This window comes from Furipterus horrens, unplaced genomic scaffold (genome assembly GCF_987537825.1).
Source record: "Furipterus horrens unplaced genomic scaffold, mFurHor1.1.pri manual_scaffold_1, whole genome shotgun sequence".
NCBI lineage: Eukaryota > Metazoa > Chordata > Mammalia > Chiroptera > Furipteridae > Furipterus > Furipterus horrens.
The window spans coordinates 122,907,636-122,921,633 of NW_028327171.1; the positions used below are offsets into that span (position 1 = coordinate 122,907,636).

Consider the following 13,998-nt stretch of genomic DNA (forward strand, 5'->3'; position numbering starts at 1 on the left):
GGTCACCCTGTTGACGAATCCCTAAGGCTCCACCCCTTACAATGTAACAGGAGCGACAGCTCTACCTGGGACACAGAGGCAAACAAACACAGGAGTCTGTCAGAATGAGGAGACAGAAGTATGGCCCAAAAGAGGAAATGAATCAAGGTTCCAGCGGGAGAACTAAGCAACAAGGAGATAGCTAACCTAACACATGAGGAGATAGACAACCTAACAGACGCAGAATTCAAAACACTGGTGATAGGATGCTCGCAGGCTTGATAGATATGCTTGAATATGGCAAATGCATAAGAGAAGAAGTGAAACGAAGAAAAATCCACACAAAACCAATGGTGAAGGGAAGGAAACCGAGGTTCAAATCAATGATTTGGAACATAAGGAAGAAAAAAGCAGTCAACCAGTGCAGAATGAGGAAGCGAGAATTGAAAAAAATGAGAAAACTTCCCAAATTTTGCGAAGGAGATGGACATGTCCAGGAAGCACGGAGGGTCCCGGGTGAGCTGGACCCAGAGGGGACCACACCAGGATGCATCATGATTGAGATGCCAAAGACAAAAGATAATGACAGAGTCCTAGGGGCACAAGAGAGAGGCAGAGAGTTGCCTACAGGGTGGTGCCTATATGATTATCAGCTGATTTCTCAGAGGACACTTTGCAGGCAGGAAGAGACTGGCAAGCTGTATTCAATATGATGAAAGGCAACCTGCAACCAGGATTACTCTATCCAGCAAAGTTATCATTTGGAATGCAAGGGCAGATGCAGTGCTTCCCAGACAAGGTGAAGCTTAAGGAGCTCATCACCACCAAGCCATTATTATATGAAATGTCAAAGGGACTTACTTAAGAAAAAGAAGATCAAAACTATGAACACTAAAATGACAACAAACTCACAACTATCAACAACTGAATCTAAAAAATACAAACAAAATCCAACTAAGCAAACCAGAATAGGAACAGAATCATAGGTATGGGGATCACTTGGAGGGTTATCAGCTGGGAGGAGGGAGGGGGAGAAATGGGGAAATGGTGTAGGGACTAAGAAGCATTAATTGGTTGGTACAAAATAGACAGGGGGAAGTTAAGAATAATATAGAAAGGGCGAAACCAAAAAACTTATATGCAGGACCCATGGACATGAACTAAGGGGGGAGGGAATTGCTGGAGGGAAGGGGGGTACCGGGCAGAGGGGAGCAAAGAGAGAAAAATTGGGGCTACTATAACAACATAATTAATAGAATATACTTAAAAAAAGAATTAATTTAATAATGACAAATTGGGCTGTTTGTCAAGAGGTAAGAGGTTGCGTAGTGGACCCAAAATTGGGAGGCATGTAGACTTCTGCAAATATCTCTAAGAAACTTAGAGAAAAACAAGGAAAAATTCATAAGTGACAATTTAGTAATATACCTTGGTACAATTTAATAAATTTTTGGACTCAGTGCTTAGATATGGGGAATAGAATTAACTGAGAAATTAAATTCACAATATAGGGCTTGATTGCTATTATGAATTACTTTTTGTTGCTTATCTTTAAAGTAAAACATTACAGATGAGAAAATTGATTTCAAGTTATTTTGCACTTTGGGTTTGCCTCAAGAGGAAAATAAAAGGATATGGAAAACTCAGGTTCTTGTTTTGTTTTAGATTTGAAGGCTGTTGAGATGCAGAATTTCTGATTAGATTGGTGTTTTGAAGCTTAAGCACTTTGGTTGCTTCTAACATCATTCCATGAAATGGAAACAGAAAGAGAAATGCCATTATTACAAGTTGAGTGAGTCCTTTTTCATTTCCAAATGAACTTTAAGGAATTTTGAGCTAAAATTCATTTTGTTGTGGGATTTTCATTTTTTGCAAAAAAAAAAAAAAAAAAAAAAAATTTAAACAATTTTACAATTGTTTAAAAGATCGAAGTTTTAGAAAAACTAAGTTTTGGGAGTTTGATAAAACCCTGTTTTATGACTGGTAAAGAAAATTACCATTAGAGAAAGTTCTGCTGGGTGATAATGCTTACTGAATAAGTTATGCAGTTTGTTTTTCCAACAGAATGGAAGAACTTTCCTTTTCACCATCTCTCATCTGAGATGCCTCCTTTTGCTCAAGAGGTGTGAACAAGAGGAAACATTTCACCAGAATGGCTTGGAGTGTGACTAATGACTGTGACAGCAGAGGAGTTGGTGACTAAGCCAGTATTTACCCTTCTACTGTGGGGTGGAAGGTACAGGAGATTTTGGTTTCTCTTGAGTCCTATACTCTATGTTATTCTATACAATAAAGTCTGGGAAAGTACAAATTTGGAGTCAAACTTCGATATTAACTCCAAGATTTCATATATACTAACTGTGAGACCCCAGGAAAGTGTTTACCCTCTGGGAGTCTATGCTTCCTCAGCTATAAGGTAGGAGAGATAATGAAACTCAGGTGTGTGGGTAGATGAACTAAAATCATGGGAATAAAGTCCCAAGCACAGTGTCTGGCCCAGAGGCATTGTTGATAACAAACAGGCCCCTTTGTTTTTATTATTAATGCACAATATTGAAAGCTAGCCATTACCAGGTCAAGCCAAGGCACTGTAATTTCTCTGTTTTTATCCAATGCAGCTAGATAGCCTCTTGAGAGATTAATGATTTTATTTACAAAATGGGAAAAACACATCCGTTTGAAAAACTGGCTTCATATAATCGAAACTGGATAAACAACAAAGGACCTCTGTTTGGGGGAATACCAGTGTCCTGACACTGAAAAGGATGCATTATCTCCACAATGAGATCTTTCCACCACCCACTGCTCTGCCTTCCTTCTCCCACTCCAGAAATATAACCACTCCCCAATTTCATTAGTCTTTTACTCCAGGATAATATATCGACCTGGCTATGATGGGCCAGACTGTAGTCCTCTCAATGGGAATTCCCTTCTGAGATGTCCATGTGGACCATCAGCTACTTGTTCAAGACAAACATTTGAATTTGTGTGGGAAAGTTATGCAAGTTTACATAAGTTGTAATTATCACATGCCTCAAAATGAAAATGTAATTCACCATGTTTACTTGGGCAGCCAGAATTAAGGAATTACCCTTAGAATTTGCCTGGTTGGTATTTACTACTAGGTCTGGTTGATGGAGATCCCTGTAAAGGTGCCTAGTAAACAGACAAGGACTCAATGATGGAGTGAAAATGATGCCCAGACTGTGTACAAAAACAGGGGTAGGGTAAATGGGGAAGAACCATAACAGGGACTGAGGGTTTCTGATTTCCTCCTAAGAGTAGAAGAAGCTGCTTCAGCTTCTGCTCTCATCTTCTTGGACTGGGATAGAGGGAGAAGTGTCACTCATCGGCATGCCCTGATGGGGGCAGGGGACACTTAAGACTGCTTGGGAAGGAAGATGGCATGATAAAGTGTAATGGATAAAGCCCAAGCTTTGGATGGGCCATGCCCGGATTTGAACCCTCGCCACACCTCTTACTGTGCAATAGAACTCCCAAGACTGCTCAGCCCACTGGTTGTCATAGAGATGCTCACTGTCAGGAGCTGCTCTCATTATGTAAGGCTTCTCAGGACACAGAGTGCAGGGCAAGGTACCCTGCTCTCAGATAGCGGGAGACACGGACTAGGGCCTGGGGAGTGGGCACAGGGTGCCTTTGGGTAAAATCATGTTTTGCTGGAAATGTTCTTGCTTAGTCTAGCAATAAGGGGTGGGAGGGTGGAAGAGAAGGGACAGTCTCTGTTTATAACTGTGGGAGGAAAGCCATCATATTTATGAAGCCAAGCAGAAAACTCAGGGGTAAGACAGCCTCAGGTCTCAAAGTCAGACATCCTAAGATCTTCGGAAAAGAAGGAGGTAAAAGATCAGAAGAGGGAGCCAACAAGTCAGGGCCACCTGACCACCACACCCAGATGGAGACTTTATGAAAGGTGAGACCTTGCTGGTGGCCTCCAGGTGGTATCAGGTAGCAGAGTCCCTGCCTATACTGACACACTATCTGTGAAAAAGAAATCAGCTCCAAGGCTGGATGGATTGGAAGGACAGTGGGTGCAGGAGCTGCCCACACAATGGCTCCTGACAACCTTCAGTAAAACCCCAGATGTCAAAGGCGCAGAGTCCAAAGCTGGCCAGGAGGTGGCTTCACCTGCCCCTCTGACCAGAGTTCCTGACCACCTACATACAAACCTTAGATACCAACCAGCTGCCAGGCACAACACCTTACAGAGCTCTCCCTCGCTCCTCCAGGACTTTACCTGCTCAGTTCCCTCTCTCTAGACTTTTTTTCCCCTCTGGCACATGTCCAAGCTCCACTCATCCTCCAAGACTCAGCTCAAGCTCTTGCCTTTCACCACCCCCGCCAGACTCCAGCCACTGATAACCTGAAGCATTTAACAGGGTTAAGTCCCATTTGTTTAATGAGTTAATCAGTCTGCCACTTGACAAGGGGTGAGGATATCCACGTTTGCTAAAACCAGCACGACTTCTGCTCTGGCAGAGGAGGAGACTGCAGCAGATTCCCCGCACTTATCCTAGGCAGACATGCAGCCCTTTCTCACAGCCCCACACTGCCACTGCACTTCCTGGACTGCACCAGGCTTTGTAAATGGCATGTGACAGTTCCCCGTGCAAGTGCCTACATCAAAGTGTGCCTGACATGGTCTGGCAAAAGTCTACTTATCTTCTGCCCCAACTGTATGTCTAAAGGTAGGAACCAGGTCTCAAGCATCATGGGGGCCCAGCACCCAACACGGTGGCCGAGACTTTCTAGAACATTGCAGGTACCCAGACTTGCATAGTGACCTAGATAAAATTGGCATAGCGGTTTATAATATAGACTGCATTGGTATGATGGTTTATAACCTAGGCCAGTTGGCACTGTGGTTTATAACACAGACTAAATTGGCATGACAGTTTATAACCTAAGCTAAGTTGGTACAATGATCTAGAAGTGAGTCTCTGTGAGCTCAGTTGCCGTGGGCTGTTCTCCAAGCCCGAGAAGCATGAGAGAATGTGCGAGAAGAGGTATCTTGACACCCTCTACCTGAATCCCAGGTCAGCAGAAGAGAGTGAAAACTGTGCCCACAGTGGGAAGGCAGAACAAGCAGACAGTGTGGCTGAAGCACTCTTCTCTCCTCTTCGATGTTGGAGGTTTGTTCATGGCCGTCAAGGTCTTTAAGAAACCTCGGGCAGAGGAAGAATAGCCCTAGGACCCTCAGGGGGCAGAGCCCAGGATGCCCTCTGCCTTTTCCTGGTGGGGCTACAGAGAGACAGTCCTCCTTGCTGTTCATCTCTGACAACAAACAACCCCACCCATGCGTCTACCTACACCCTCTGTTACCTGTGTCTCCTTTGCTTCCTTTCACACCGTTGGCTCCTGGACTCCCGGGTCTCCCTGGTGGTCCTGGACAAGAGGTGCCATGGCGGGCATCAGGGCTGGTAGATGGATCTTCAGATATCACTCCCCAAGCCCGCCACAGGACAGAGGACCTCCTCACCTGCTGGCCCAGGGGCACCGGTGCTGCCGGGATCACCCTTGGCACCTGGGGCTCCCGCCGCACCCTGAGGGCCCTGACGACCCTCTGCTCCAGGCGGTCCTGAAAGTTAAGTCATGATTGCAAGGCTGGGGTGGTTGGCAGAGGGCCTGGCTGCCATCCCCTCAACACGCATCTGTTCTCAGCAGTGAGACCTGTATGGCCTGACACCGTGTATGTTCCCTGGGCAGGTTTAGAAGCATGAAGTAGCCCTAACAATTGGGGGATAGGGGGTTGCAGTCTCAGCAATTTATTACTTTTTTCCGTTCACTGCTACAGTTTGGGGCTTGTGAACTTACTAGAAACCCTGGGTTGCAAATGCCCAGCTCCAACCCCAGGTGGCAGAGTGGGATGACACTTTAAAGAGGAATATCAATTAAGCATTCTGCTTTGTTTCTTTTAGGAGGGGCCAGGCTTTAGAAATCCCAGATGCTCTAGATTAATACCAAAATGAAATAAAAATAGCAGAGTCAGGTCCTGGACTTCACTTTGCCCAGGAAGAGTGGGAGCTGGAATGGTGCCCAGATTCCTACAGTTCTTACCTTGAGCTCCTTTGATTCCAGGAGTGCCAGCCACACCTAAAATTAAGAAGGACTTTTAGAGATTTTTTCCTCTCTAGTTCAGCCTTCCAGAAAAAAAGGCGTAACACCTATAAGCCAGTGGACCTGACCATGCAGTCTCTTACCTGGAGGGCCTGGTTTCCCCGAGTCACCTTTACTTCCCTGGTCTCCAGGGGGTCCCATGACCCCCTTGTCTCCTTTCATGCCCATGTTCCCCTTGCTTCCTGAAAAACCAAGAAGTCATAGTCAGGCATGGGACAAGGGCAAACCTGGGCACCAAGTCCTACTTTGACACATTTCATCCCACTCAAAGATACAATGGCTGCCCTCAAGAAGCACACCACCTTGCCCCAGAGACAGGACATAAACTCATGAAAAATGGAGAAGGCAACTTGGCCTGGCTGACCGACAGTGGAAGGTCTAGAAGCCAGGTTCCCAGGGTCCAGGTCAGTATTCAGTCCCCTTGGGAGGGGCCACAGCCCAGGCTCAATTCTCACTGCCTGGCTTATTTGAGGAATTATTTTTTTCAAGTCTCTCAAACTGAAATCTGAATATTCCAGAAGGCAGACCTCACATGCTGAGAATAGAAACTTTGAAGCATCGATGGAGAGAAAAACATTGCGGCAGTTCATTTTCCTGCCAGCGGTTCAGTCACAGGCTTTCCTTGTGCCAAAGGATTCAAATTTCCCACTTGTCAGCATTTGAGGATTGTCCCAGACTGTCCGCTTCTTGATCCTCCTCTGCTCCCCTCACCCCCATTTTTCTGCCACTGATTGGTGCATATCAATGGAGGGTCGTTCCTCACAGGGCAGGATCCACCAAACCCTTCCTGAACTGCATGTCTGGCTCTTGGGTGGGCTGCATGACCCTTGCAGCTGCACCACGCAGCCATGCTCATCAGCAACCCACGGGCTGGCTGATATTGAGGAAGCTGTGAAGACCCACCCCAAGCAACTCTCTCAGGCTCTGGGGATGTTGTTGGGATAGAAGTTCATTAATATTCTGATATCAGAGATGGAGAGGACTCAGAAGTCCACCAGCTTTCTCTCTAATGAATGAGGAAAGGGGACAAAATGGACTAAAGAAGAGCTACTGTTGTACAAACCTATCTGGGCATAAGCTTTGAGGGATGTTAGGGCAGGGCTTGGAAATTAGATTCTTGGAGATGCTTTGGATATTCAAAGAATGATTATTTCTTGATAGAAGACAAAACAACTCCCAAGAACTTGTTTAGAGTTGGGATTTCTTACAAAAGCCCAGGGGCAAACAGCAAGAAAGCAATTCTTGGTCATTCAGCATTCGCTTTGGCGGAAGGACCAAATGGCACTTGTTAGAGGGACCAGAAATTATTTCTCTGGAGGAATTTGTTGGTGTCCCACTGCTCTGAGCCAGCCAGGCCCATCATACCTGGCTGTATGAGGTTTCTTGAGCATGACCTGGGCCTGAATCTGTATTTCTATGACTTCCATGTCTCCGTCAGAGGGGACAACATTGGAAGCACAGCAGTATCAGTGAAAAGACCAGTCTGGCACCAACTGAGGAATCACATCAATCTCTGACTTCAGAACTTTTCAATCACAGTTAAAGATGTAGCATGTCTCCTGGAATGTCACCACTTTAGCATGACCCATCTGCTGAGACAAAGAGTGGAAAACCTCAGTACCACCAGGGCAGGTTGTACTTGGTTTGACAAGCAGTGGGTAAGAGAGCATTTGTGATCCTGGGAGAGGAGACTTGGGAAGAGGAGGAGGAGGTCAGAGTCCTGATTTCTGAGGAGCTGAGTCTGTTGCATTTCCTCTCACCAACCACAGTGCTCCCAGGCTGTGTCTGGGTGTGAGCTCAATGCCCTCCTATGTGGCAGTGCATGAGTATGGATGGAAAACATCCCTGGGAAAGGGCTGGAGGGCTAAGGCCTGGCTGTTGTCCCCTTCTCTGGGGTTGGCAGAGCCATCCTGAGAAGAGTTTGGTCCTCCCTTTCCTATTGCAAAGAGAATTCAGACTGCCACTTTGGGAACCAACTTTAGAGATCAACTGTCCAACCACCTGCCTGGTGCAAGGATCCCCCTCAGTCCCACCTGGGAGAATTCTGCACTTACTCTTCCCCTCCCTAGTAGTAACTGCTCCCTAAGACCTTCGCCTGCCCATTTCATCATGGGGTAGCCTTAAGTCTTACCTTACCTTGTTTTTCCTCCCTCACCACGGCACAATTGGTTCTCCTGAAACCTTTGTCTGTTGGTCCTCGTTCTTCTGCTGGGGACCACTACAGCAAGTCTGTTTTCTCTTCCACAAGTGCCTCTCTAAGATTTGAGGATAGCTGACAGCTCCCTGCTAAGGGCTCTCTTCCTGAAGACCAGTGTACCTAGTTTCTTATAATGTAAATAATTTCAATTTGTAGTAACAGTATCACACTTCTTCTGTGTCTCATACTCCTGTTGTAATTAATCCTCATTAAAGGTTATTATTATTACCCTCCTCTTTTAGGTGAGTAAATTGAGGCTCAAACAGGTTAAGTCATTTGTCCAAGGTCACACAGCTCATGAGCCATAATAGATCCTAGATTGGTTTGATCTTGGAACTGAAGCTCTTCCCTTCCTACCTTACAGGAACACTAATCCTACTATTAATAACGATTGTCATTTATTCAGTGTCAATGATGTGGCAGAGTATGAAAATCTGATCTCTAACCCTTATAACTGTCCTCCAAGCTGTGCATAATTTAATTATTGATTTAATTTAATTATCATTCTTTTCTGTAATGAAGAAATCAAATATCAACAGACTAAGTCAAGTCCACACAGGTGGACAGGCGCAGAGCAGAGATGGCAACCAAGCTGGATGGCTCTGTAGCCCTCATTTCCCCTACTACACCCCAGAGCCATGCTGAGGGTCCCACAAAAGAGGCCAACTAACAAAGGGCATGACGGTACTCAGTCATGGCCAGAGTCCCTAGGGCAGTGCTTCTCAGAGCTGTCCCCTAGACCTTCAGAGTCAGAATCATCCAGGGTCTCTGAAACAGACTGTTGGGTCCAACTTGCATTTTGAACAAGCACCCAAAATAGTTCTTACCCATGGCCCCTACCTTGAGAAGTACTATTCTAGAGGTAGCACTTGCCATCAAGGGGTGGGGTGAGGTGTCTAAAGTCCTCCCTCTGGTGTCGGCCCCTTGCCCTCACTGCCACCTAGGATCCCCTCCTTCCCCAGGCTCACCTCAGGCCCCTACTTTGGTGCTTCACTTTCTTTTCCTGCCACATTATGCTTGGTGTGATATTATTGCCCCTCTCACATTGCTCTTAGCTTTCACATTGCTGTTCTTTGCTTACCTGGATGGAAGGTACCACATCTACAATCCAGGGATGCGGGTAAGCAAAGCATAGCCCTGCCCTCCATGGGCACTGAACAGACATTGTTAGTGGGGTCCCAGCCCCCCAGGCCTCCTAGTGAACACCAACACTTCAACAAGGCTCTTACCTGGGATGCCCAGGTCTCCTTTGTCTCCCTTAGCACCAATTTCCCCTTTTGGGCCAACAAGACCCCCATCGCCTTTGTTGCCCTTCTCTCCCCGAGGTCCTGCGTTGCCTGTGAAGGAAATAGTCAGTGAGGTAGGCTCCCAGCATCCTCCTGGGGCTGGGCTGCTAGGTGATCGACAGGAGGCATTTTGGGAAGAAGAGTAAGGAGTCCCCAGAGGAAATCTAGGGGTGTATTAGCTTACTTATTGGGTAATCTTGAGGTGGAACAGTAAGACTCAAGAGATGAGGGCTGTAGGAGGCATTCATGCTCTGGGGCTGGGAAGCAGCTGAGGGGAAGGGGCACTGGGGACGACTGACTCAGTGCCTGTACCAGTGTGTCACTGACCCCAAGCGGAGGAAGTATGGCTTACCTGTGTCTCCTTGCTTCCCTGGAGCACCCCTGGGTCCTTGGAGGCCTGTGGGAAAAACAAAAAGAAGAGCTCAGTCACTCTGTGGTCTGGGTTCTTCAATTAGGAGACATTCTAGAGCCTCCGCTGTGGACAAGGCACCCTGCAGAGATCTCATTCCATCTCTGTCTCTCTCTCTCTCACACACACATATACACACAAAGGCACATGTGTGTGTGTGTGAGCACATGGGTGTGCATGTTACTGTGTGAGTCCCTTGCTGCATCATAAATTCTCCCCCTGTTGTTTGCCCATCCTCACCTCTGAAAACCTCCCTGGAGAAACCCCTGTTGGAGACTTAGAACAAGAGACTCTTTGAGATCCCTTCTATTAAACTCCTCCCCCAAATTAGTTCCTCCAAAAAGATTTTTATTTGCTAACAAGTTTCCCCTCCATAACTGGTGGTGTTTTCTTTCCGCCTTAGTGGCCTGGAGGCTTAGTGACTGTTGGTTTGTTTACTCGCCCTTCCTTGCAAATACTTTCTTTCAGCTCTTTCTTTAGTAAAGTCTCACTGTCTTAGCATCTTTCCATCTCAGCAACCTGAGCCCCTCCAGGGACCTGGAGGTTGAAGAGTCTAAGTGGAGAGTGGACTGGACTGTAAGGGTCACGGGCTCTGGTATTTCGGTCTCTCCCCTCCCCCAGAGGGTGCAGCTGAACTTCCTACATCCTCTGCCCCAGCCATGCCTTACAAATGCTGTGGCCATTTGTAAGGCAGCTGGGTGGGTTTAGGCTACAGCCTGAAAGACAGACACAATCATTGGCTTTTTATTTATTTATTTATTTATTTATTTAATGTGTTTTATTGATTATAATGTTACATTTGTCCCAATTTCCCTTCCCTCTTCTCCCCTCCAGCCGGTGGCCCCCCTCCCTCCAGTTGTCTCCCCCTTTTAGACCATGTCCATTAGTTGTGCATATAGTTCTTCTCAACCTCTGTCTATTCCATTCCCTCCTACCATGATCCTTAATTCCTATATCATCTCCCTCCCTCTCCCCCTTCCCCCTCCCTGCTGACCTCCCCCCAATATGCTCCCCATACCTATAGTTCTTTTTCCACTTTCGTTGCCTGTTTAGTTTGCCTTTGTTTCAATTCCCTAGCTTCTGTTGTTGGTTCTTGTGATGCAGTTTTCATTTTAGTGTTCATAGTTTTGATCCTCCTTTTTCTAAACCAGTCCCTTTAACATCTCATATAACAGTGGTTTGGATCTAATGAACTCTTTCAGTTTTATTTTGTCCTGGAAACACTTTCTCTGCCCTTCTATTCTGAATGACAATTTCGCTGGATAGAGTATTCGTGGTTGTAGGTTTTGGATTTTCATTACTTTGAATATTTCTTGCCAGTCCTTTCTTGCCTGCAGGGTCTCCCTTGAGAAGTCAGCTGATAGTCTAATTGGGACCCCTTTGTACATGATTCTTTTCTTCTCTCTTGCTGCTTTTAAGATTCTCTCTTTATCTTTAACTTTTGACATTTTGATTATAATGTGTCTTGGAGTGGTTTTCACTGGGTCCAGTTTTTTTGGAATTCTCTGTGCTTCCTGGACCTGTAAGTCTATTTCCTTCCCCAAGTTTGGGAAGTTCTGCTTTATTATATTTTCACTTAATTTTTCAATTTCTAGTTCATCTTCTTCGCCTTCTGGCAAACCCATGATTCTTATGTTGGGCCTTTTATAGCTGTCCCAGAGGTTTCTGATCCTCTCATCATTTTCCTTGCTTCCTGTTTTTTCTCTCTGCACTGGTTGACTGTTTGTTCCTTCTTTGTGTTCTGGTTTGTTGATTTGAACTCTGGATTTTATTTCCTCACCATCTGTCTCGTATGTGGTTTTGTTCCTTTCAGTATGAGTGTTTTTCGATTCTTTCTCATCTTTTTCCAGATCTTTTGTTAATTTTGTAAGCCACCTGATAACAATGGCCCTGAACTGAGCCTCTGACAGGTTTCTTATTTGTTCATCTGTCAGATTCTTCATCTGTTGCCTGGTGAGCTGCGCCACCGGGATTTCTATAGTTGTCTGCCTCATTTTGACAGATGCGTTTTGTTTTCTTGGGCCGGCTATAGGGGCCAGTGCCTGTGTACTCATCACAACCCAGCAACCGGCGCCAATCCGCAACCTTTTTCGCCGGTGCTTTGTTGTCACTGCCCAGCGACCAGTGGCGATCCGCAACTTATTTCGCAGCCCTGTGGCGGTTTGTGTGGGGGCGGGGGTCCAAGATGGATTCACACAGTTATTCCGCTAGGAGACCGGGATCCATCCTCCTGCCCCCTGGGCCTCACTGTTTGAGGTGATATGGTGGCTGCTTCTCCCAGCGTTGGGGTTGTGAGCCGCCAGGGTTTGACTGCAGCCGGGGTTGTCCTCCCTGCCGCTGGGATTGTTCTCCCTGCCGCTGTCCCTGGTGCGACCACAAACACCACCACCCACTTTCACTCTTCCTACCTGCCCAAAGAGCGCCGCTGGTTTATAACTTCATATGTTGGGCTTCCGTGTAGTTTTATTTTCTGGAATTTCTAGTTATCTTTTGTTTTGAAGTAGTTGTATTCCTCTCTAGTTGTAGAGGGAGACCTAGCGCGTCCGTCTAAGCCTCCATCTTGGCCGGAAGTCCCCCAATCATTGGCTTTTTATCATTACTTCTAATCCCCCAGTAACCCTCTGAAGCACACTTATCCTTATTTTATAGACAAAAAAACTGAGGTTCAGAAAGATAAGAGAATGTTCCCAACATCACAGAGCTAGTCCACGGTGGAGGCAGATATGTCAGACCTAAGAGTTCCTGCTACACCAATGAGCTTGACTCTCCCCAGCAATGCTCACAGGCTTGACCTCCTGAGCCCTGAGGAGGAGACTGGAGCGTCCAAACCCTTCTAGCCTCATCTAGATGTGCTCCCTGCAATGCAGGGTGCTTCTTAGCATTCCTAGCTCATCTAGGATGTCACACTTATTGGCCTCCCTCACACAGAAATCCAGCTGAGTGTTTGGAGTGGGTCTGTGTCTGTAGCCCTCTGCAGCATCTCTGGGAAAGCCTGCTGGGAGTGCTGATACACACTCTAGCCCCCACTTACCCGCCTCTCCCTTGATTCCTGGCAGGCCTTGGAGCCCTGGGTGGCCTGGAAAGGAAAAGAGGTTCAGAATACAGCCTGGACGAGAAGGAGAAAGAGGATTGTGGGGCCAGTAGACAAGTGGGGAGTATCGGTGGCTCCATTGTGCCCTTCAACCCCCTTATCCTTCTTCTCAGCAGAGAAAGTCAGGCCCCTTTTGACCTGGAAGATGTGAGGAAGAGGCACACAGACACTAATGAGCCCACCAACCAGGTGTGTTGACAATGCCACTCAATGCCAATGTTCATTCAGCAAACTGTTATTGAGCACCCAGGACCAGCCAAACTGTGGGAGGATGAAAAAATAAATAAAAAAAGATAGAGATTCTTCTTGCAAGAAGCTCATGGCCTAGCAGGCAAGACACAACTGTATAGGCAACGTCTTCTGACAGGGATTGAGTCAGACAGACCTGGGTCCCAGTAGTAGCAGGGTGACCTTATGCAAGTCACTTCACTGTTCTGGGCCTCACCTTTCTTGTCAGTACAATGGTGTTGACACACCGGTTACACGGGGATGTTCTGAGCTGGTCACATGGAGACAATGCTCTGGACAAATTGCACATATGACTGCTGCCATTCACATGCAGTTCTCCATCCTTCCAAGGGCCTTTCTGCTTTGCAGAATCAAGTCTCACAATGACTCAGATGGGCAGCACAGGGCTCCCTGTCCTGTCTCAGTCTATTCTGGCTGCTGTAACTACACACCACAGACTCGGTGGCTTACAAACAAATTTATTTCTCACAGTTCTGGAGTCTGGAAGTACAAGACCAAGGTGCCGGCATGATCAGGTTCTGGTGAAGGCCTCTTCTGGTTGCGCACTGCTGACTTACTGCTGTGGTGGAAGGAACTGGGGTTCTCTTTGGGGCCTCTTTTATAATGGCTCTAATCCCAAAATATAAGGGCTCCATTCTCAGGACCTAATCAC

At 46.6% G+C, this 13,998-nt stretch overlaps 1 protein-coding gene across 1 annotated transcript in view; it reads right to left on the reverse strand.

The window, feature by feature from the left end:
• The window catches only part of MARCO (macrophage receptor with collagenous structure), a 41,593-nt gene that overhangs the window by 8,153 nt on the left and 19,442 nt on the right, over positions 1-13,998 (reverse strand). The window contains exons 5-11 of the mRNA XM_090266707.1: positions 13,038-13,082; positions 9,950-9,994; positions 9,541-9,648; positions 6,198-6,296; positions 6,055-6,090; positions 5,477-5,575; positions 5,320-5,382 (exon numbers count right to left, since the gene is read on the reverse strand). Of these exons, the coding sequence (XP_090122833.1) occupies positions 5,320-5,382; positions 5,477-5,575; positions 6,055-6,090; positions 6,198-6,296; positions 9,541-9,648; positions 9,950-9,994; positions 13,038-13,082 (495 nt within the window). The remainder of the gene's footprint in view (positions 1-5,319; positions 5,383-5,476; positions 5,576-6,054; positions 6,091-6,197; positions 6,297-9,540; positions 9,649-9,949; positions 9,995-13,037; positions 13,083-13,998) is intronic.